The 24,213-nt window shown below is 40.9% G+C and overlaps 1 protein-coding gene across 5 annotated transcripts in view; it reads left to right on the top strand.

Annotated features, from left to right (window-relative positions):
• sema5ba (sema domain, seven thrombospondin repeats (type 1 and type 1-like), transmembrane domain (TM) and short cytoplasmic domain, (semaphorin) 5Ba) overlaps positions 1-23,399 on the top strand; it is a 90,751-nt gene extending 67,352 nt beyond the window's left edge. The window contains exons 10-23 of one of the 5 annotated variants that reach the window (XM_058391790.1): positions 2,404-2,539; positions 2,933-3,140; positions 3,286-3,493; positions 8,277-8,394; positions 8,601-8,782; positions 9,193-9,336; positions 9,649-9,796; positions 10,509-10,734; positions 12,016-12,228; positions 13,874-14,044; positions 15,869-16,003; positions 17,023-17,067; positions 18,012-18,217; positions 22,245-23,399. In XM_058391790.1, the coding sequence (XP_058247773.1) occupies positions 2,404-2,539; positions 2,933-3,140; positions 3,286-3,493; positions 8,277-8,394; positions 8,601-8,782; positions 9,193-9,336; positions 9,649-9,796; positions 10,509-10,734; positions 12,016-12,228; positions 13,874-14,044; positions 15,869-16,003; positions 17,023-17,067; positions 18,012-18,217; positions 22,245-22,412 (2,308 nt within the window). In that variant the 3' untranslated portion in view covers positions 22,413-23,399. The other 4 variants (XM_058391791.1, XM_058391793.1, XM_058391794.1 and 1 more) reach the window with 4 other exon arrangements.
• Positions 23,400-24,213: the final 814 nt, after the last annotated feature.

Below are 24,213 nucleotides of genomic sequence, written 5' to 3' on the forward strand. Positions count from 1 at the left end.
GTTGGAATCCCAGACATAATGTATTTTTTCCATATTTTTTTAAAAATATGGAGATTCTGCTACATCCGGAGTATACTGTATACTCTGATGTCTTCATTTGACCCTGTGCTATGGCCAGTGTTGTGACAGTGATTTTAGAATAAAAATTACAGTGCTAAAAACTCTATACCTGGACAACCTGGATAGCTCTTAGGAGTGTGTAGCAGTCAGAGATGCTTTAGATAATCATCTGCTCTCACAGTAAGGTGGAATCACCCTGATATGCTATGTGTTAGACTAAGAATGTGTGGGACCATGTCTCTTTATGCCATCTGACTGTCTGGTTGTGACACATGGGCACAGGATACAACTTATAGGCACATTATATTCAGGTGGGATCCATGCCCTTTTTAGAAACAGTTATATATGAGATAAATTGCTTTCTCCACTTCCACCATACTGGATAGAGTTCAGATTAAAAAACTCTCTCTCTCTCTCTCTCTAAAAAAAAAAAAAACTGTTATAGGACGTTCAACAATGCTGATAGGACAATGTTCTGTGGACATAGGCGACAAAAGTTGTACTTTTTGGAGAAATTGCTCAGCACTATATTTGGCACTGTACCCCATCAAAACTGTGAAGCATGGCAGAAACTTTAGCAAAAGGTTATTGCTCCTAAACGGTGTTCTACCAGTTCTTAACAATGGTTCACACACTTTTTTTTTAGCCTGGATTGTGAGTGATAAATGAATGAGTTCTGTAAAGTTAAATTGTTATTTTAAGCATTATTTGTAGCTATGTATAACAATATTGTTTTATTGTTGTTTAGTTCCAAGCATATCACATTGCAGCTGTGTTTAAGGCTCTTTCACACATGGATAAATTTGGGAACGTTTTCTGAAGGTTAATCAGGAGTTCTGACTCATTGAGACGCAGGCCCACCCTCAATGTTAAATCAATGAAGTGGGGCAGTTAAAATAATCCTCTCTGCTCTCTGAACTGTTACTTATTCCTTCCAGTTGCCTGCTATTATTCCACTAATGATTAAAGAGGGCTGATTAACAGCAGTTTCCTGCTAGGGGGACTTTATGAACACGATAAGTTTTATATAGCAAAGAGCCAAAGCTGAGGCAGCATATTTCTGTTGGTCATTTTTTATGCTACTGCTAAGGCAAAAAAAAGGCCATTCTCATCCATCAGTATGTTCATGCTGCCTCGATGAAAGCATCAAAGAAAAAGAGCAGCTTGATGAAAGCATAGTTGTTTTGCTGTCATGTCAAAACCTGCTTGGAGTAGGGCACCTCAGAGGAAGTTAGCTTCTCTCTCTTTTTTTTAGCTTACTCCTGGCTAATCTGCTTAACAGCCCATATTTCGTCACTGCCCAATTTAATGGACGTAAAGGATCTCACTGTCTTTTGCTAGTCGTTTGAGCTGCACTGTCAAACCTTCTTTCTCCTGCTGGCAATGCCCTTCCTCTCATACTTTCCTTCTCAGCATGTGGCCCCTGTCGTAGAGCTGTACCCTAAGTCCTCTGATGCAGGTTCTATTGGTTCTTTTCCAGACTCAATAACCACAGCCCAATTCAGGCCCCACAGTCTGGCAGGGCTAGATTCCCTGCTGGAGCTCAGCCGTAGAGACCATCTGTCCACTGCTCTGCTGCTAGCACCCTAGTTATTGCAGCTCATTTGTCAGTGGTCTCTGCAGCCCATGCTTGTTTTGAGTCAGCTCAAAACACGCATTTACTCTCCTGGATATTTTCTGCTTTCTTAAGATACCATTTGGCTTTGAATCTGCCTGCTTTTCAAAGCAACATAAATTAATTTTGTTTCATTTTTTTAACGACAGTCTTCCATTTTATACTTTTTTATACTCAAAGACATGGCTGCCATATACTGACTAAAAAATACTGACGAATATGGTCATTTTCAGATAGTCATTTTGCCCATCTTAATTATTTGTCTGCAGAGGAATTGATTGCATGGATAACCAAATAGCAGTGGGCAGAGGTTTACACAGGTGTCAGCGGCATTTACGTAACAGTGGCAATGTGCATCAGCAGTAATTTCACAGTGTGAGCGCCTGTGTATTCTTCTCAGTGTGTGTCAGCAACTGAAACGGATTTAGCTTTATGCGACTTCATTATATTCTCACATGGAAATCTTAGCTGAAACTCCATTTCAAAACTGTTGTTAGTAGCAGGAGAGAAGCCTAAAGGCTTAGATATACACTGCTGGAACTTTAGACTAAAATCTAAAATCCTTCATCCAGCAAGACACACAGCTGAAAGATCATATGGGATATAAATCATTCTTCAACTAATTGTTATATTGCCTTGATTTTTAACTCCTTTCTTTACCTTTGCTTATTTCTTTAGTTTTGTTCTCTTTCTCACACTCTCTTCGTATCTTTCTATCGAATTTACAGGAACAGTATAGCCGCATCAGCAGTTTGTGCGTACAACCTTAGTGCCATCACACGTGCGTTTAATGGGCCGTTCCGCTCCCAGGAGAACCCACGATCCACCTGGCTGCCAACTCTTAACCCTATCCCCAACTTCCAGGTATACCACTCACCTTGATTCTATTTATTGTCTAGTCTCTGACCGCCTTTAATCTATATCCACAGCTGTGAAGCTATACTGGTTTCATATTATATTGCCAATTGGGAATACTATTTTGCATGAACATTTGGTTATGTGATATTGTTGTGTTATTTTAGTAACATTCTGCTTAGTTGGTATGTCTCTAAAGATTTGCAGTCATCCAGATCATTTTTTTAAACGACTAATCAAGAAAAGTGAACATATTAAAGTGAGCATCTGTACCCTGACATACTACAATGATATGGCATTTTATTCAAAACTCTCACAGTATAACACTCCTAGCACTGGTGCATTCAAATATAGGAGATGCATATAATATTTATTACTCTTATTTACTATGAATTGTTACAGTGTGGTACCATCGAGGATGAGGGGCCTAACGAGGGCCTAACAGAACGCAGCCTGCAGGATGCCCAGCGACTCTACCTCATGAATGACGTGGTACAGCCTGTATCTGTCAACCCGCTGGTGTGGCAGGATAATGTACGCTTCTCCAAGCTAGTGGTGGACATTGTGCAAGGCCAGGACACCCTACACCACGTCATGTACATTGGCACAGGTGAGCAAACGTGCAGGCCAGGAAAGCTGAATGAGTCCGTATTATAAATACAAATTTACTTCAGACATTGTTATAACCTACCAGCAGTATTTACATAATTTATGACCTAAAATCTGATTTCATTCTCTCCTTTATTATGTATTAGAATATGGGACCATTCTGAAGGCTCTGGCAACCACCAATAAGAGTCTACAAGGCTGTTATTTGGAGGAGATGCAGCTCCACCCACCCGGTGTAAAGGAGCCAATACTGAGTCTCCAGATTCTCCATGGTGACAGGACTCTCTTTGTGGGTCTGAATGACAGAGTGCTAAAAATTCCCCTGGCTCGATGCTCCAGCTATAAAACAGAACAGTAAGCATAATTGTAATATCCAAACCTTTAGAAATGTGCCAGACAAAAACAGGAAAATTTCTTTCTGTATAAAGCTGTGTGTATTCAGTCTACCCCATTCATTCTGTCCTTAGGGACATTAAATCCTTTGGCTCAGTTTCACAGACGCATGGCATGGGCTCATACTCCTTCCCCTGTAGGATAATCAGGTAGACCAAATAATTGGGACTGAAATCTGTCCTTCCCGATGACTTAAGCAGAGTAAGGATTCCCATAGCTCCCAGAGGTTATCAGAGATTTCGATCAGTCCGGGTCCGCTGCCTATCCAAGGTAGGGACCGGAGTCAAGCTCCATTTGGCTGAGGGTTGCAAAAGATGGTTTGTCAGCTGTGTGCCGTATTGCTGAAGGTGAAAAAGAAAGAGTAGCTGTAGAAGTGCTTCCAACGCAGACAAACATGCTGAGAGAGAGATATCTAACAGAGAACAAACAAACAACAAACGTGCATCTTAAGAGGACAGGGGGTTATTGTGGTGTTGCAGAAGAGCAAGGGCAGAGAAAAAGTGCAAGTAGTTATGCCGGTTTGAAACCCAGCAGGAAAGTATAATCACATTGGTTCAAGGGCAAATCTGACAGAACCGACTAGCACAGGTTTGATATGATATGCTTTGATATGATGTATACTTGCCGTAATATATACTTGCCATAATAATGATTACTCTTATTAGAAGAAGAAGAAGATGAAAATGTCATTATCTTGTCATTTTATTTTTTATTTAATAATAGTAATTTAATATTTCTGTCTACTTTTTAACTATTCCTGTGAGATAATTTTCTATGCCTTTATCAAGCATGTACTGTATATTCTATATTCCTTCATGTGAACATCTCTTTCAAATGTCAGGGCTGAAATCCTTTACAACAATCTGTATTACCTTCTAATGAGGACAACCAAAACACTCTTAATAGCACTTCAGTGTATGGATTAACACAGGCTCTACTGATATATGCATGCAGCTGAAAGTCTTTCAAGCTTTCCTCTTGTCTTTGTAGAAGTGTTTATTAGTGACTTAATGCAAAATGTTCATGTCGGCAGTGGCTTTGGTCTGTGTAATTACATTTGACCTTTAAGCACTCCACTTTCTGCTAACACCTCTTGCCCTAGTCTCACGCCTGTCCAGTAAGAAACTAATTTAATCCACTTGGGCTGCTGTTTGGCCGGAAAACAATGCCAGCACAGCCACTCTGCCACATCAATCCACTTCAGCAAGCGTTAGCAAGGGTGAGAGAGGGTGATTGCGTCTTAGGGAGAAATGGATGTGGAGGTTGATGCAGTAATGGCTGAGGTATGGGAGCAGTACCCTCCTGAATGACGAGCTCTGCTCGCCTACAGTCTCTGGCCAACAGCACAGAACAAAGCAGCAGTGTTGGTGCAGGTGGAATAAAGCAATTTATAGCATTTAGACGACGGTGGCAGTCGATCAAGTGCGCAGAATTGAATCATGGCAGCAGACAAATTAGCCTACTGCTTTGCTCATGAAAAGAAAGTTTTAAGAAGCTGCATTCTGTAAATATTAAGTATCTAGTGTGAAATAGTTCAGGTTTATACTGTTAGTATTGCTATTTAATGTATGTGGTAAGAATATACAAGTTCATGAACCCAGTGAAAGAAGGAAAAAAACAGTTCATACTCACTCTTTAAGTCACTCTTAAAGAGCAGAACATAGCATCATAAACCACATGTTTTGCTTGGTAAACCACAAATGGTTTTTACAGTTTTCCCTTGGGTTTCCCATTACCACAGATGTGGCCAGCTTTTTTCAGCTTGTTAAAGATATGCCATGGTCCTCTGGCCACAAAAATACTTAAGGCATCAAGCATGTGGAATCTTTCATCTTACAGCACTATGATGTATCTCAGCAGAGAACATAGCAACACAAGGCAAGTTTTAATAATGCAACTAAACACCTAATCCATGAGGAAACAAAGTTGAGTTCAGGTCTTGGTCTGTGTTAAAGTATTGTCTAAGCAACTCTACCTAGAGGAATTTGTAAAGTACTTCCTATTAATTGATATATGCGACTATGGCTCTTTTACCTGTGGCTGTTGAGAAGGTCAGACTGAGACCTGCATGAGTGGAGCTTTGTTGTGGGGCTCTGAGGGGCACCCTGGCCGAGAAGATTTATGATTTGTTGTTCCTGCCAGCTTGTCAGCAGGGTGCTAAGGAATACAGTGGTTAAGGGCTCACATCAGTACAGCCTATTGGAGCACTCAGCCCAGCACTGTAGGGAGTCTAACAGCAGGAGAAGAGAGAGAAGGAGGGGAAAGAAAGTAATCAGAAAGTGAAGGTATTTATTACTACTGGAGAATGTTTGGCTTTTAACGGAGTCTCCTTTTGCAGACTTTCAATATTGAAGCCATTTCTCTTTCATGTGCTCTCTCAGCATTTATTCAGTCAGGCAATATGTCTCAAACCCTTTGCCCTCAAGTTCTGACAAACTCCAACAGTGATAACTCATTAAAAGTGCTAACTGAGCCTTCATACAGCTATCTCACTTAGGTTTATGGGACCAGCAAGGAGCCGTCCATTCTCCAAACAGCTTTTAAAGTCCAGGAACTGGATGAATGTGCAGAGTTTGATGGCTTTTCTCAGTCAGTTCACTACTAATTAAGAGAAGAACTGAAAGAAAACCTGTCACTGGTTACAGATATTGTTCTTGTGCCCTCTAACCTTTAGACTAACATATAAAGACAAAGCGTGCAAAAATTCCTTTCAGTGACTTGTGTAGAAATAGCATCACTGAGGCTGTTTTAATGCTTAAAACTTTGTGTTGTTTATGCAGAACATCAAACCATAGCACTGTGTGCTGTGTCTAAAGGTTTGCTTTTCCCCAATCTGTTCAAAGTGGCAAATCTGACCAGCTGTCATATTTATGGTCATGAGGGCAGGTTTGATGTTAAAGGGACAGTGATGGCTATTTGCCTCCAATCTTTCGTTTTAAAAGGCCTATAAAAAAGGACAGTATTTTATAGCCCTCCTCATCTCTTTAAAACATCCATTAAGCTTGCAGGGAATAGAGGAGATTTACTGCATTCCATCAGTCGTCATGCCACATTGTTTTATGTGTTAGTTTATTTTCGCCTTGTATACTGTTTAAAATTTAACAAGCCATGTGGCTTTGCTCATGATGTATTGATCTATCAGCAAGCCAACACACTACATGAATGTAGTTTGAGCCACTTGGAGATGTCACTCGAAGCACCTCATGCCTGACTCAGGTACAAATACATCAAATACATGATAGCTGTTTTTGCTGAACTGCTATTTATGATGCAGTAACGAGACATTGCTCAGCACTAACTAATGTTCATGGCCTGCTGTTTTTAAAACAGCTGAGCTATCAGTATGACTATGCAGTTTTTTTTGTTTGTTTTTACAGTAGCAGCATTTTTTCCCAAAGTTGAGACAAAACATTTTTATTTCACCCTGTGTGTGTTGAAACTCCCTTTCCCAAATCTGAATTGCAGGTGGAAACATGCATTTCACAGTCTGGGCCTTTGATTTCTCTCAGGGAGTCAGTTGGCAGATGGCTGAGCCAGGCCATGGCCTGCAAGTGCTCTAAGCTGCTTGTGTGTCCATTGGCCATCCATGAACCGGCCCTCCAGTTCAAACTGTCAGATCAGCATTCCCCTTGAGCTGCTGCATTTTTGCAGTCTTAAGAGCTTACATGGTTCGCTTGTGCTCAGAGGCACTGGTTCATGGGAGTGGATTTCTCCTCTGTAATTAATAAGACAGGCACCAACTTCTCGCTTAAATGGGTTTTGCTTGCAGGTTAGCGCCCTGTGGGCTTGTCTGTCTACCTTTAGTAACTGGGGGTAATTGAGCCTTCTGCACCACATAGCCATCATTATTCCCTTTCTTCCCTAAGATGTCCTTAATTGACAAGAACAGTGTTATTTAATTATGCCTTACACATGTTAGTGCAACTGCCTGCCAACACAGAATGCAGGGTGAGGCAGGAAGGTGAACAGATAAACTCATGTGTCTTTGATTAAAATAAGTATGAGAACTGGTAGACCTTTCGTCCATCATATAGCTTGATTTAGACAGTTTCTGCATCTACCTTCATATGTAAATATATGATAAAGTTATCTTCTTCATCTCAAGATGATTTTGTAGGATTTATAGTTCATTCAAGAGGAACAACTACAAAAGTCAAAAACAGAGACATTTGCAGTATTAGCAAGTATTGGCAAACTGTAGAAGGAGACAGAAATTATTCACAGAGATTCTGGACCTTCAAGCAGCTGTGTTTGTACTCCAGTCAGACTTCTTTCTTCTCTGGCATTCATTCTTAAACACTGTTTATTTTCCCCAAAATTGGAGCAATAGCCACTCATTGCAAACAAAACAATCTGCTTGTGCCAAAAATAAGAGCCTTTCAGGCTAATGGTTCAGCTGGGGCACGGTATTTGCTCTCGGGTTTACTGCTGTGCTGCCCTGCATTCCTGCAACCTATTTGTGTCTCATGGCTTAAGTTCATTAGTGAGTTTAGATTTAATCACACCTCATTAGGCAGCTGCTTTTTCACCAGATTAGATATTTTATCTCGGTTTCAGAGTGTGATAGGTTCATATGAAGCCTTACTGCCCTCTCTGTACACCTGAGATGTCAGAGGTGTCGGAATATTCAGGACTGATTGTTCAACTGATTGTTTAGTTACAGTGACTGGATGAAATTGTGTGTTTATGTTTGTTTATCTAATGCCTCTCTCTCTCTCTCTCTCTCTCTCTCTCTGTTTTCCAGGATGTGTTTGGGTGCCAGAGACCCATATTGTGGTTGGGACAGAAAGCAGAAACGCTGCACCACAATTGAGGATAGCTCTAACATGAGCCAGTGGTTTCAGAACATCACCGCATGCCCAGTAAGAGTTGAACACCTGCCTCTGCATGAAGGGTGACTCACCACATGATTGAATTGGCCTCAGCTTCCAAAGTTGCCCATTCATAGTCATTTGTGAGCAAGAGTCTGTGAACAGAGACTGCTTCTGGCTATGGTGGAGCTGGCTGAAGAAAGCACTTCCACTATCCTGTGCTCTCCTTTCACATTTTTTCCTTTACCTTTTTCCAGCTGTGGAACCAAACCATAGATGGTGCCTATGGGCCCTGGACTCCATGGCAGCCTTGCAGCCACGATGACGGTGATGGCACCAGTGCTTGTCTTTGTCGTTCTAGGGGATGTGACAGTCCTCCTCCCCTGTGTGGGGGAAAAATGTGTGAGGGTCCTACCATTGAAGTGGCCAATTGCTCAAGGTAACTGCAGTTTCAGTTCACTGCTAAAGCACACTCCAGCCTCAGCATATGCTGAGCATTTAATTCTTTTCTGATATTGAATTTAATATGCACAGTCATACCAAAGAATCACCCTTTAAAAGTGTTTGATGATTTGTACACGCAGGCACCATGCTATGCATAAGAGTAGCTAAGTCAAAGTTATGCAAGATTAAATGCAAGGTGACAAAATTAAATAGTGTTTGCCCAGGAAGTGGCAATTAATTTCTGAGAAGTGCTACACAGGAGCAAGGCACTTAAGCAAATTAAGGGAATGCATTTGCACATTGAAACGTACTCCTTATCAAAGCAGAACTCTTCTTCTTTCCCTGTGGCACATTAGAAACTAACATTCTGGAGAAAAAACACATTTTGTCTTTGGTTTCTCTCAGGAATGGTGGCTGGACTCCCTGGTCATCATGGGGTCAGTGCAGCACCAGCTGCGAGATTGGCTTCGAGGTGCGTCAGAGATCCTGTAACAACCCCTCACCCAGACACGGTGGCCGGGTGTGTGTGGGCCAAGCCAGAGAGCAGAGGTGAGAGATAGAGAAAGTAGAGTGCTCTTACAGACTACACTACATACACATCTCCTTTCAGACAGTGAATACAGTGAGGCTGGAGGACACTGATAAAATTAAAGTTTTTTTCATGTTGCACACCTGATTTCACGACACCTAAATTACTCAGTATGATGTAACTGTCTCTCTCACATCATATGAATCTTCAGATTTCAGTATTTGGTTTCCTTTGATGTTGAAGTGCTGAGCAATGTGTTTCTGGAATAAGGGCACAGTGTGCGAGTGTGTCTGGATGTGATTAAGGCAACCCACCTTCATCTTCCTTTCCAGATTTTGCAATGAGAAGGTTTCCTGCCCTCAGCCTGTTTTCTGGTCATCGTGGTCACCCTGGTCTAAGTGCAGTGCTGAGTGTGGGGGAGGAGTGCACTCTCGCTCCAGGAACTGTGAGAATGGAAACAGCTGTCCAGGCTGCGCACTGGTACATAGCTCTCTCTCTCTCTTACACACTCTCTTCCTCTCTCTTCCTGTCTTGACTAGGGCAGCTGGGATTCAGTTTTCTGAAAGTCTGTCTATCCATGATAACCAAGAAGCTCTTCGAAGGGGGAAGAACTAAGTCCCTTAGCACACTGAGTGGAAATCCAGCTGCACATTCACTAACAAAACACATTTCCCTAGACATATTTTAACGCCGGACTGAAATTGCGAAATGTACCTGCAGTCCATGATGAGCAAACCAAATACAGAGTGCCATGATAAACTCTGCAGCTACTGAACAAATAGATTATTTAATCATGTGGTTGAGACATTCACTTCACAGTTGCCCCTCATTTACAGTGTGAGAGGGGTTTTTTTTTTTATCTGTCTCTGTGTGTATGCATGTGTGTGTGTTTGTGTGTGTGTGTGTGAATTCTCAGACTGAAGAGCTACTATAGCTGCAATTAATTTAATCCAGATGTAATTTACTTTATTAAAAATCAAATCAGGTTTGCTCACAACTTGCTGAAACACCTCCCCAGAGTGTGTGGTAGCGAGCCGTCACGTTGTAACAGTTTTCACACATGACTCAGCACCGCTGAGCCACGGTATCTCTAATTATGCTTAATGATTGTCCACAGGGGGGCATGACAAATGAACTGAATGTTTCACACTTTAAACACTGCTCACATCCCTGTCCCTTTCTCATTCTGTAGGAATACCAGGCCTGTAATCTGGAGTCGTGTCCTGAGGTGAGGCGAAACACTCCTTGGACGCCATGGGTGCCAGTAAACATAACCCAAGGCGGTGCACGCCAGGAGCAGAGGGTGCGCTACATTTGCCGGGCACAACTGGCAGATCCGCATGAACTCCAGCTGGGTAAAAGGAAGGTGGAGACGCGCTTCTGTCCCAACGATGGCACCGTCTCCTGTGACACAGACTGTGAGTGCTGAAGTCACGCACAATTCTCGCTCCTATATTACACACTTCAGCAAACTAAGCCCTCAAGAAGTGGGAAATAAGTAGCTTGCTGCCATGCTGTTTTTAAGATTTAAGACTCCAGAGAACAGATTGCTTATTGAAACCCTACTCTAAGTAATAATGTGCTATTACTCCAGGGATCTACTGTGCTTCATTCCTGTATACATGACTTCATTAAACTAGTGAAGGCTGTGAAAAACAGTAAACCTTACTTCCTGCCTTGAAAGTGCTCACTGCATTAGTCTCTGTCACCAGAGGAGATTTAACAGTAGATCCCCTTAAATGCTTTCTGTCTGCTTGAAGTTGCTTTGTCTGTATCTTTATCTAGGGATTATGCTGTGTGTGAATGTGAGGCATTTTCTCTACCCAGGTGACAGCTAAGCAACACAGTTCAGTGACCATCCATGTTATGGGTGTCAGCCCACACATCGATTAACTATAAATTCCTGCCAGAAGTCAGGGAGAAGTGGGCCATACTTGACACCATACATTGAGTGCATTAGGGGGAGTGTGGAGCCGTGGTAAAAGGATAGCTCTATGTGTAGGTGGTCGGACAGAGCAGCTTGAGTGTTCTGTCGGAAATGCAGTAAAACACAGCGTGACTAGGTGCCCTAGCCAACCTTGAATTACTAATGAAAAAGGCCAGCACGTTGTGAGCCGTGACATCTATGCTTTAAATTAGAGGGTTAGGTCTTCATCCATTAGGAGTGTAGGAGAGAGAACGAAAGAGTTGATATGTTACATTTTTAATGTTGTGTGGGATCCTCATTATGGCACACTTCTCTTGAACACTACTAAATTTTACAAGGCTTTTTATTTAAGGAATATTTAAGGAATAAGGAGGCCACATTAAAAAAAAAAACATCTAATATCTCTTTATATCATATGGGTGATTGTTTTTTCCTGAACCGGTATAAGAATATAAAACAGGTGGCTTTAAAAAGTCATCTAAATGCAGTCAGTGAATTTAATAAATACATTAAAAACTGTGAACTTATTCATCCAGTCACCTTTAGTAACTGTGACATTCTGGTCAGGGTCAAAAATAAGGGTCAGGTAGATGGGAGGAAACATAACACAAATTCAAAAGCAAAGTGCTTTACTTCTAGAACATCTGACCTTAGACTTCCATGTCCAGAACTATTCCGTTTTCCTTGTCCAGACCCATGGTAAATGCTGTATTTAGAGATTGCTTCATCATCAAGTTTAGCCTTCAAAAAGTAAAATGTGTGTATGTTGCAGCTCTTGTGGATGAGCTGCTCAGGACTCCTGGGGTGAGACTCACAGGCTCAAGCTGGTCATTATGGGAGTCATGGACGACGTGCAGTCAGGAGTGTGCTAAAGGCTATCGCTCCCGAAAACGCAGCTGCACAGGCATGGACGGCAAGAATTCCCCCAATACCTGCAGAGGATCTCCTGTAGAGTATCAGGACTGCAATCCTCAGCCATGTCCTGGTAACACACACACACACACACACACACACACACACACACAGACACAGGACGTCCAAGTGTTTCCTTCATTTCCCTTTTCTATCAGTCAAGTTGGTAAAACAGTTGCTGAGTCCAAGTGTATTAATGAGTTCATTAGCTAATGGATGGCTGAGATGATGACTGTACTGGCTCCAGAGGTCTGTGGTCAAAACCCTTCTTTCTTTGTCAGGGCAAAAAGAATTTCAGAGTTTTCAGGACATTCTATAATTAACAATTCATGATTGTTAATACAGTCAGAGAAACATAAAATAAATCTGTTGTTTCTTGATTACCTGCTTCTCTGATTTACTTTTACACTGTTTATAGATTTTTACATTAGCTGTGTTCAGTCTTGAGAAACATAATTAGAATTGTATTTGGTTCCTCTTTTAATGCAAACAATGTAGAGGGTTTGGTCTGAAAGCTGATGGATATTTTCCCTATCTTATTAACTACAACATGCCAATGCATTCCTCGCTTGTGACAAACAGAGAGATAGAAAAGATGGAAGTCAATAATCAACAAATTGAAGGGCATATTCTACACACCATGTTTGTAATCATTTCACATAATCTTTACCATTTTACCATCTTTCTGTGTTTTCAGCTATTATTTTTAGAGAGCTGCATGGAAATGGAGAACACTGTAGTTAGCAGAAAAAATGACAATGAGAATGAATGTAGGATTAACAGGATTTCCACACTAATAGTTATAAAATGTGTATTAGGGGCATGTTAAGTACTCTCTTTTGAACAGTCGTAATCTGTTTGAAATATAGATGTGCTTTGTGTAAGGAGGTCATAGCTCTGAAAACCCCTTAGAAATCATCAGAAAAAAATGTAAGCAAATGTAAACAAATATAGATATAGCTACATGCAGGCCAGAGGATCTACTGTATCTTTATCTTTTAGATGCAGAGTAGCGGCAGAGATTAAAAGGATTTAGAAAAATGGAGGCAAAATGATGTCTTTATGCAGCTCCCTAGTCAGTCCCCTGTACTGTGTGTACTGTGTGTGCTGTGGACTCGCTGAGGGTTGTCACCTTACAGTCTCTCGCGTCCTGTGTCTCCTCTCTAATGCACTAGAGGAAATCGAGTTTTCCACTGCAGCCAGATAACCCCCCCTGCCCAACACTCCACCTCTTCCCCCCCTCCATCCCATCAAGCTGATGAAACATCAACAGAGGATTCTAGCCGCTTCTGACAGGAGCAGAAATGCCCATAAAGCAACACTTATTGTGGCCAGGTGAAGCCATAGTGCTCTAATGGTGAGGCACAGGTGTGGACAGTGCTGCAGAAAGCTAATGAAGAGTGCTGAGCAGAGAAAGTAGACATGTGTCTCCACTACTGTGCCTGCGTCCTGTCCCCGTTACACCTCATAGTAAATGTTTGTCTGTCAGCAGTGCAATTGTGCAATTCTGATTTCACCCTCTGTTGTGTTTTGTCTTGCTTGTTTTTGTCTGTCTGCTTGTTTTCATGTCCGTTTGTTTGCATCTCTTTGCTCACTCACTGCATCCTGTTTGCGCTGTGTGAATGTCTGCTTATCCACATGTCCTGTTTGTGTCTCCCTGCTTGCCTGATCGTCCTGTACTTGTGTGTGTCGTGTATGTGTGTGTCTGGTCTGTTCAGTGAAAGGTGCCTGGTCTTGCTGGTCGTCATGGTCACAGTGTACGGTGCCCTGCGGTGGCGGGCACTACCAGCGGACGCGCACATGCACAAGCCCCGCGCCCGCCCACGGAGGGGACATCTGCATCGGGCTGCATACAGAGGAGGCTCTGTGCAACACACACACCTGCCAGGGTAAGCCTACCATCAGGACCAGCAACAAAGCAAAACCGATTTATTGCTTAAAATGATAGCCGACCGTGAGCCACAGGTCCTGACAGGTCAGTCAAAATGTAAATTGCCTCCACCTGTATGCACAAGATCAGATACACATTTTTGTGTGTGTTGTTTTTTCAGTCTTCTGTCTATGTCCATCCATTTTATCACCTCAAAGAAGTGCACCATCTGTCAGCTCCATAGAACAATTCCCACTGCTGTGTGCAGATCATTAAAAACATCCTTCAGATACAGAGATATCTTGGGTTTGTGGGTGTGTGTGTGTGTGTGTGTGGATGTGAAATCATGCTCTGCAGTGTTCAACAGCATCTTTCTGTAGAAGCCTCAAATATTTATGAAGTGATCTAATCTTGGAATCATGTGCGAATGCAAGCATTTTCCTAAAAAGAAGATATTCAAAACACCTTTTGGATTTAACAAGCGCCGTTGTACTCCTGCTTTTCGCCCATATTCTATTTCTTTCTTGAAACTCACTTAATATTCCTTGAATGCATTGATGCACTGCAAAATGATTGCATTCCCTGCGGTTAGAAAAGCATGTAAGACTGAACGCCTTGCCAGCCATTATAAATATGGCAAGAATGGAGCATTTTTAAGCTATAAACAGGAAATTAATTGCCTCTATTTTTTATTGTTGCAGAAAATAGGGGTTGCTGGCTCTATAATTTCGATATAGTGATAAATGAATTCACAAGGATATTTCTGACATATCGTGGTTATCAGCTGTGCTTTTAATAACTGTGGATGACTCCACAGTTCCTCAGTTCCTCCATGACACAATGTTAACCCTGTTATAGCCCTATTAGTGTATGTTTTCCTCATTAAAATGCAATAAGTTTCTTATTCTTTTTGTAGACATCAATTAGAAGTATTGATTTTTAAACATGCTGCTGCCTACACATGCTGTGATGCATATTGCACATTATGAAAGTATTGTGGTATGATATGTTTGCCGTATTAAACGCCCCTAATAAAAATGTGAAAAACACATACACAAACACATATGCACACAGATCAATGCAGTATCTGAGTGTCTGTTTTCCTTCTGCCATTCATCTCCTAATATTCTGTCCTGGTGATCACCCAGCCCTACTGCTACAGATTTAAAAAAAAAAAAAAAAAAAAGCCTTGCAGGCTCTCAGTCAACCTCCAATAAGATTGCAGAAGCTGTGCACATATCGTTTTAGCATGGCTTGATTAAAGATGTTTTGGAGGTAAGAGTGAGCGTGGGCCAGGTGTAGAGGCAGCATGTATATTAAAAGACGCAGTCAAGTCCATCACTTCTACTCGTTCCTTATTTCCTCTTACCCTGACTTTGCTAAGCAAACACTTTGTTTGATTGAGGTAAATAAAGAGATGGATGTAGCAATTATCTGCATTGCTCAGCATCGTTATTAAACAAGGAGGCTGCTTTCCATGATGGCTGCAAATATTTCACGTCAACATGCAGCTTAAGATGTAGATTTTAGATGTCACCTCTGAAGCTCTTGTCTCTGTCGCTTGAGTCTTGCTGACTCTGTTTCTGCATGATATAATAGGTGGCTGCTTAGCAGTCCGTCATCTCTGAACCAAAAACAATGAATCTAGAAGCTGATTTGATTTCCCCAGTAAACAAATGCATAGAATGTTATCCTCAACATCTCTCCTAAGCATACTTAGCAACATTTGCAAGTGTTTCCTTTTCTCTTTATAAGGGTATTAGATTTCTGGACTTGCTCCATATAAATAGGTGTAAATGCGTGAACTCTCTAAAAGTATGTGTGTGAATGTTTGTTCATGCAGGTGGCTGGATGGCCTGGACATTGTGGTCTGCGTGTGATGATCTAGGCCTGCAGTCACGTACTCGGGTGTGTGGGAATCAGGGTTCTCCTTGTGTAGGGAACAGCACCCAGTACAGAGACTGCAATGAGATACCCGGTGAGAGTTCACATATACACACATTTGAATGTGTTCAATGTCACCCATACAGTATGTATATATCGAGTATTTTGCGTCCAGTACAACAGATTCGATTCATAAACTTGCCAGCAAATGAATACCTATTTTAATAGTCATATATATTTTTACCTCTATATAACCCATTAAGATAGATTAGCCATAATGTGTTTACTTACACTGCTTCTTCAATCTGGTCAGTGAAAGTGAAAGAGGGATTTATTAGTAGAGAACTGACATTTCCAGCAGGAGTTATCCGAGCAGAATATCAAGTAAATCAGGCGTTGTAATTAATATTAATGTTATGTCACAAGCCAGGCTCACATCTAATTCCACTGCAATTTTGGGGCGAGTGTTTGAAATCATAAGGTCTCATGGACTGTGAGACTTTCAGGCGATTTCACCATAAATTAATCAAGAAAATTTGTGCGTCTCAGTTGGAGCAGTCCCACCCTCACCCCATAGGCATGAATTACACGTCTTGTGCATATCAGAGCTCAGCTGTAAAAGAATAAATGAGGACTGGCATTATAACAGATTTTGCTTGACTTGGCTGTATTTTTAGAATCTCTGAAGCACGTCTAGATTTGACGTCTTCACTCGGATGCTTGCTCTAATCTTATAATCTTTATAATAGGTTTTATATTAGTAATTGAAATTCCCAGATTGAAAAAAAACATAATGCACACTGTCTGTTCATCGCTAAAACCTAAATACTCTCCTGCTGTTCTTTATAGCCAAGAAAGGCTTTCATGAGATTCTCTTCTTTATATCGGATTCTCTGCACACAGCACCTGAATGTGGCTCGCTGACTGTCATTGCTCGTCTTTACACTGGCCCAGTTCCAGCAGTGCTGCCTTTCAGAGGAGTGAACAGAGGACAGCAATGATTGGCATTCTGGCAGTATAAGCCAAGATAGAGGAGAGTGTGTGTATGTGTGTGTGTGTGTGTGTGTGTACTTGCATATGTGTATAACTATGTCTCTCATTCTGTCTTCCCAGTGATTTTACCTGCATCTGGCTATGATAAAGACCAGCAGTGTGGGGGTAAGTGAATCAACAATGCCCCCTTGTATAAAACAGACAGAATGTGTTTTCAGGTGCATGTTGGGCTGCATTTGTGCATGTGTGTTCATTGTGCAGTGTGCAAGCAAGCATGTGTGCATGTATGAATGTCTGCTCTGGCAGCCCTGCTCACTCATGCAGCCCTCAGGACGTAATGGAATCTCGCCAGGTGGAACCTCTCTCCTGCCCTCCATCTCCTCGACTCTCAGTAATGTAAATAAGTGGTGTAAGGAGAGTGAGGAAGAGGAGGTAGAATCTACAGGGCCGAACGCGGGCGTTCACACCCCGGCGCTTCGCTGCTCTTGAGCTGAGGCGATTCTCCACACTCTGTGCCCTGCCAGTAAGGCGCACACATTATGATGAAATATACATAAGTTTGGCACACTGGTTCTTTAGAGACCACAGATCCAGGCTACAGTGGGTATCCTGCAATGCCCTTGAGATGCCAACACCATGCCAATTTGGGCTCTCTCCATTTAACAGCTGGAACCAACCACGGGCAGCTCATTACCCAGCATCCCCAATGAGTGGCGCTCTCTCTCGTGTCTCATCGTCCAATTAGAGCACTGCAGCCTGGTCTTCTCTCCTTCATCATGCTCATTCATTATGGCCCTGGCCAGCAATCTGACTGCTTCTTCACACACCTCTGCTAATCAGGAGATTCACTGTGTCTCAGTGCAGCTTGAGTCACTCTGAAACTCTCCAACATCTGCACTGAAATGAACATAGTAATGACATGTGGAGTAGTAATGAGGGAGATGTCACAGTCACAGTTTTTCCTGGTATATCTATTAAGAGTTATTTTTTGCACATAATGGGCAGGCAGAGTGGCAAAAAGCTCTCCCATAGCAGTGGACAGATGATTTCAGAGACAAATAACTTTTTGAATGTCCTTATTCGGTTAACCTTGGCTCATATTTCCCCAGGGTTCACTCTGTTGCATCTGATAGCGACAGGTGTGTCATGTTTCCTGGGAGCAGGACTGTTGTCATTCCTAGTGTATGTCTACTGTCAACGCTTCCACAAACCCTCACAGGAGTCTGCTGTGATCCACCCTACTACCCCTAACCACCTCAGCTACAAGGGCAACACCACGCCAAAGAATGAGAAATACACACCCATGGAATTCAAGGTGAGAGCATCCATCTTCTTATATGTAAAATTCTCCTCTACAATTTAGCCTCAAAGCCTGAAATGTCTCTATTAGCTGGCTGACTGTTCTGAATTTCTGAATAAAGCAAACAGTTAGGGCTATATCAATTTATCAGTGTTATTATTGATCAGTTAAACTGTGTAATAAAGCTTGGCACTGCATCACTTAACTTAGAGTAAAACACATTTACAGCAGAGAAGACAGAACAACTACAATGCACCATGATGTTGCTCTCATGACATACGCTACAGAGCAAAAAATATGTGGACACCTGGCACCCATATGAATGGGGTGAACATCCCACTCTATATTTAATCCCCCTTTGCTGTTATTATAAGCTCCACTGTGTGAAGGCTTTCCACTAGATGTTGGAGCATGGCTGTGGGGATTTGTGATCATTCAGTCACAAGAGCATTAGTGAGATCAGACACTGATGTTGGGTGAGGAGGAGGTCTGGGGTGCAGTCAGTGTTCCAGTTCATCCCAAAGGTGTTTTGAGGCCAGGGCTCTATATAGGACACTCAAGTTCTTCCACTCCAACATTAGCAAACCATGTCATTGTGCACAGGGGTATAGTCATGCTTGAACAGGTTTGGGCCATGAGGTTCCAGTAAAGGGAAATTGCAGTGGTACAGTATGCAAAGACATCCTATACAAGAGTGTGCTTCAAACTTTGAGAGGTATACTATGGGTGTGACAGTCAGGTGTCCACAAAGCTTCGGAAGTACTGTGTCCCTGTTTGATTCATATTTATTATACATGCTTATTATATAACCACCACGTATTCTTTTTCACTCTTTCTATCTGGGTTTCTTGCTGTAGTGCACATTTATGTAATATGTATTGATCTTTCCTGCTCTATCTGAAAATTTCATGCTATTTTGGCATTTTTGCCAATTTGTTTGAAACAGGGTTGAAAATGAACATGGTCTCAAATTACTGATTGATCTAGGAGACGAATTTTTCTCACTTCAACTCACAACTCACTTAGTAAAGCATGTGTATCGTACACTGTTGCACAGTAAAGCTATTTGATTTAATTAGCTTATAGGCATTTAAAATCTTTTTATAGATTTCTTTCCATACATAATATGCATGTGAATTTAATATATCTTGACTTATCACAATCCTGCTTTCAGTTCAGTCTCAAAGTCAATCCCTGAAAGACTCGATTCACAGAATTAAGGCATTAAAAACTTGCTTTCAGTTTGGATTTGCCTCCATGCACACACGGCAAAATGAATTCAGCATCTGAGTGTTTTAGTTAGCAAGACTACTGACAGGTATTTTATTTTGTGTTTATTTCAGATTTGTCTGAATTAAAAAGAAAATATGAGTTTGAAAGGCAGACGAGTCTTATAGTTTGCGAAATGGTGTGTGGATCCAGTACAAATGTACAGAATACCATCTACATTTCATTAGGTTTCTGATTTGGTTCAAGTAAGCTCTTAATCTATATAATATTCTCATGCAGTGACGAATAATCTGATAAATGCCTTGCATTGCAGTTACTGACCTACAGTATTGATTGAAATTCTGCACAGAAATATTTTAGAAATAAATATTTATGGTATTAGTATAAACAAAATAATATTTTAGCATAAAAAAAGATTAATAAAAAAATTAATTGACTAAAATAGTTAATTGCTAATATATGTAAAAAATGTAACACCCAAATAAAGTTGCGTAAAAACTGCAAATGTTACACATGTACTATGTGACTTTCCTCCAAACATTTTAATTAAAATATCAAATTTAACTATATATGGGCAAAAGTCAGGGAATAACAAAGTCATGCTTGTACTCTGCCAGTCCCTTTCAGCACCTTTCTCAACATTAATAAATGGCTTTTTATATCAGCTACTCAGAACTGTCCTTTCAGTTGATCATGTGTACATAATTTAAAAATCATTTGCGTTTAATAGACACATCACAGCTGGATGATTTTATTTTCTTGCATATGGAGGTTTTTATAAACCATTCAATGAAACTGTTGGTAAATAATCTTAACATCCAAATTTCCTAATTATTCTATGAATGTGTTTATAAATGAGGCCTTGAGTCATTTATACACAAGTTGTGCTGCATTTTGGTTTTCAGAACAGTACTGAAATGATTAAAAAAAATGTAGATATTTATTTTCCCTAAATTATATTTAAAATTTCTTAAACAGCTGTTGGTAGGAAGATGATTCTTATCCCAAGATTTTCAGGCCCATTGTTGGACAGTTGGAGTAGATAGTGTGGGCTGGAGGAAAAGGAAGGACAAAAAAAAACAACAGGAAAATGACAAAGGCCTTATTATTTTATTCCACTGTGTGAAGGTCTAAGTTTAGTATTCATTAGACCCAATGGCCTCGCTATCATAAATGTCAGTTTTATGAAGCTTCTCAAGCACTGGGAGGTTTAAATTGACTAGTGTGGTCATTTTAGCCTGTCATATTGTACTTTTTCACCGATAATCAAGCCACATATTTTCTCCTGTGAGTGGGTTTCCAACCATTTTGTACCTTCCCTTGGCAGCATTTCTTTCTAAAAGGAGATATGAGGAAGAAATATGTGGTCATTCTGGACATCGTTTCTTGGTACATTACATTGGCTGGCACATTCTGTGGATGGCAGGAGTGCCATGTTTTTACAACCCAATTATTTGACTATTGTGACAACCTGTTAATGCTGTTAAAGCTTTTTTAGATATTTTAAACATTTATTTTCTAATTACAATAACAAGAATTCTCATGATGTCAATCACGGTGTTGGTTAGAAACATTCAGAAACAGCACCAAACTTTGATGAATAATATTCTTGGTGGTTTGGGATTATCATCTATTATGTGTGAAAAGAGCATCTATAGAGGTCTGATTGCAGAAAGATTCTGGTTGTTTTTTTCTCTCTGCCCGAGGCTCCTTGTTTTGCCCCTTTTCCCAGCTCCTGGCACATGCTCTGTCTTTGTTAATGGGCTCCATTAGACTGTTTAAGCAGCAGCCGGCCGGTGCACTCCCACAGCTGGTTGTGACTGATTGTCGAGCCCATCCAATTAGCCAGACTCGGCTCACTCTCCCCCACCTCCTGTCCTTGCTCTGACACCTGCGTACTCCTTTTGCCACGACTTCCATCGATCTGCTCTGTACCCGCTGCTCACTCTAAGCTCATTATGAGCCTTTGAGGCGAGGACGCAAGTAAGGTGATCTTAGCTGCCCTGGACGTTTTAGACATGTGCTTCTACTCATATCTGTTTGCAGAAAGGAGAATCTGAGGTGCCGGTTAATGACTCTTAATGACAGGTGTGATGATCAACATCCGGTGAGAGACATGCAATAATTAGAATGAAGAATCGAAGGCAGAGACAGGTGAGAAACGAAGTCACAGCTGTTCATCACAAGAGGTGCAGATGTGACTCCTGTTTTATCAGCCATAAATCCAGCCTTCTCCTTGCTGTCACCTGTGACACTGGGATAAGTGCTGGTTTGTGTATATGGTTATAATTGGAGATGTTTGTAAGCAGACAATATCAAGGTCCTACACTCTGACAAACTATGCTGTTTATTTTACATTATATGCATGCAATTGCTGTTGAGAGTTTTGCAGGCAGCCTGGGAGGTTGAGTCATTACAATCACCACTGAGCATTGCGCACTTTTTCTCTCCCAATTACTGAGATGCTGTTGCTTCAGAGCTGTTGACATAAATTACATTTCTCAAGAGCAGACCAGAACGCTCATATTCTGCTTTCATCCATGACCTGCTAGTCTACTGCTTTTGAATTATTCAGCTCCTCAGCTGGGGACATCATTCTGAGGTGCTGTCGATATTTATAGTGCTAGCTAGATTAGACACCCTGTGTTTACACTCATGACCCTGAACTGGCCATTGCTCCTAGATATTAGAGTTCATGTGGACCATCAACACTGAAAAAAAAATTTTTGTCTCAAATATGAGAACAATGATCTTTCACATTGTGTGTCTTTTTTTTCTAACTGAACTTGTCCTTTTTGTCTATCCACTATAGACACTAAACAAGAACAACCTGCTGCCAGATGAAAGAACCAACTTCTTCCCTTCACAAATCCAGCAGACGAATGTCTACACCACCACCTATTACCCAACACCGCTGGGAAAATATGACTATCGACCAGACTCCTCCCCCTCACCCTGCAGAACCTACAACCCCAGCTGAGACACATCTCCCACCCCTTAGCTATATTGCCATGGTGATGGGGAATACTGACAGTCCGGAGCTTTTTCGTAAACTCTTACCATATGCTCCATCCATGCGTTCTTGGCACCTGATGAGCATTGGTGCTCTTCTGGATCATTTCGCATGACTCTTCACACTCCCACCATGGAGGATATGAGCATGTCATATAAATCACAGCTAATTGTGTTTCAGATGGTATTCCTTCCTTGGGAATGTGTACAATTGTGTAGCTACACTGATGTCAATTATTTAAATCTTGAGCTCTGTGAAACTCGAGATATCTTTAATCGTTAACTGAAAAGTTTTTCAGGATAACTGAATGAGGACCTCTATTTAAGCTGACTCCACACTTTCAAATCTAATAAACCTCTTACATGAATTCCAAAATGGGCAGGTTCAACACTTCACAGTGGCAAATATTGCACCACGAAAAGGAGTAAGAAGAAATATGGTTAAAGAAAGGAATGAACAGAACCTGTTAGGTCTGTTGGTATACAGTTCTCACCAAGCTACAGTTGAAGAAGTAATGCACGGTATATAAGGCATGCAGCACTGACATGGACATGATATGATATTACATGGACAACACTGAACCTAACCGGTCCGGATCAGTATGACAACGTCTGCAACCAAGCTACGAAAAAATGCAGAGGATGAAGTCCAATATGCCGCTGTTCAGCAGAGTTTGGAGAAGAAGCAATAGGACTGTAACTGGTGCCGCTGGGTTTTAACACCACTATATGACCCTCCAGTCTCCGCCATGTTGGACCTTGGATCTTATATAAACACATACTTCTGAAGTCTAAATACTTGGTTTGCCTTGACGGTTGTATCAAATACGACAAGCTTGGGCAATATATATATTTTTTTGTTTTAATATGAAACATTATAGAAAAAATTGATAGCTTGGCACTTTTTTTTTAAATATTATTTTAAAGAGGGAATTATTTGACTGTTGTTAAGAAATGAAGTAGATGGATGGATAATAGGGTTTATTTAAATAATTCACACTTTGATGGGATATACTGATTTTGGTCATTTTCTCATATTTAGATGTATTATTTTGTACTCTAGAAAATTAACTATCATTCTCATTATTTTTTAAATGTTGCATTAATTTATACAGCAGTAATTGTAAAGAATTCTACATTAATTTTACTATTAAATATACTGCATTTGTTCTTCAAGCTCTAACAGCAGTGATTCAAATATTTGCTCATTTAATCACATCTATCACATATCACGTTCTAACTGTGCACACATACAGTAAGCGTCTTACAAGGAATGACAAGCTCAACTTTCTGCAGTGTCAGAGGAGATAATGAAGCAGGAATGCGCATTTGTTCATTTTTAATATCTCATTCATTATATCCAGTATCTGATGCACTCTTCAGTTCTACATGAACAAGCGACAATAAAAAGGGAGAAGAACACCGAGATGCTTGTCTGGGTGTGATATTATACAAAATAAGCTCGGTTTGTAAAAGGGGCATTCAAGAACAAAGCTATTTTATTATGCTCGTCAAAGGAATGCTGTCAGTGGTGACCTTTAGTTAATCTAAGCACGAGTGCTTGATTTGTACATAGGCAATGCCCCACTATGACACATAAAAGTTAGTGTAATGTACATGTATATTGTAAAGCTAACCCTTTTTTTTACAAGCCTTATAGTTGTAAAATAGTATGTGCAGCATCCGTGTATATATATATCCAACTCTAGGCACAGTTTGGGGATGGAGCTTGTCAATGAGTCTAGTGCTCCTGCTCTGTGGCAGTCAAC

Source organism: Hemibagrus wyckioides, linkage group LG06 (assembly GCF_019097595.1).
Source record: "Hemibagrus wyckioides isolate EC202008001 linkage group LG06, SWU_Hwy_1.0, whole genome shotgun sequence".
Classification (NCBI taxonomy): domain Eukaryota; kingdom Metazoa; phylum Chordata; class Actinopteri; order Siluriformes; family Bagridae; genus Hemibagrus; species Hemibagrus wyckioides.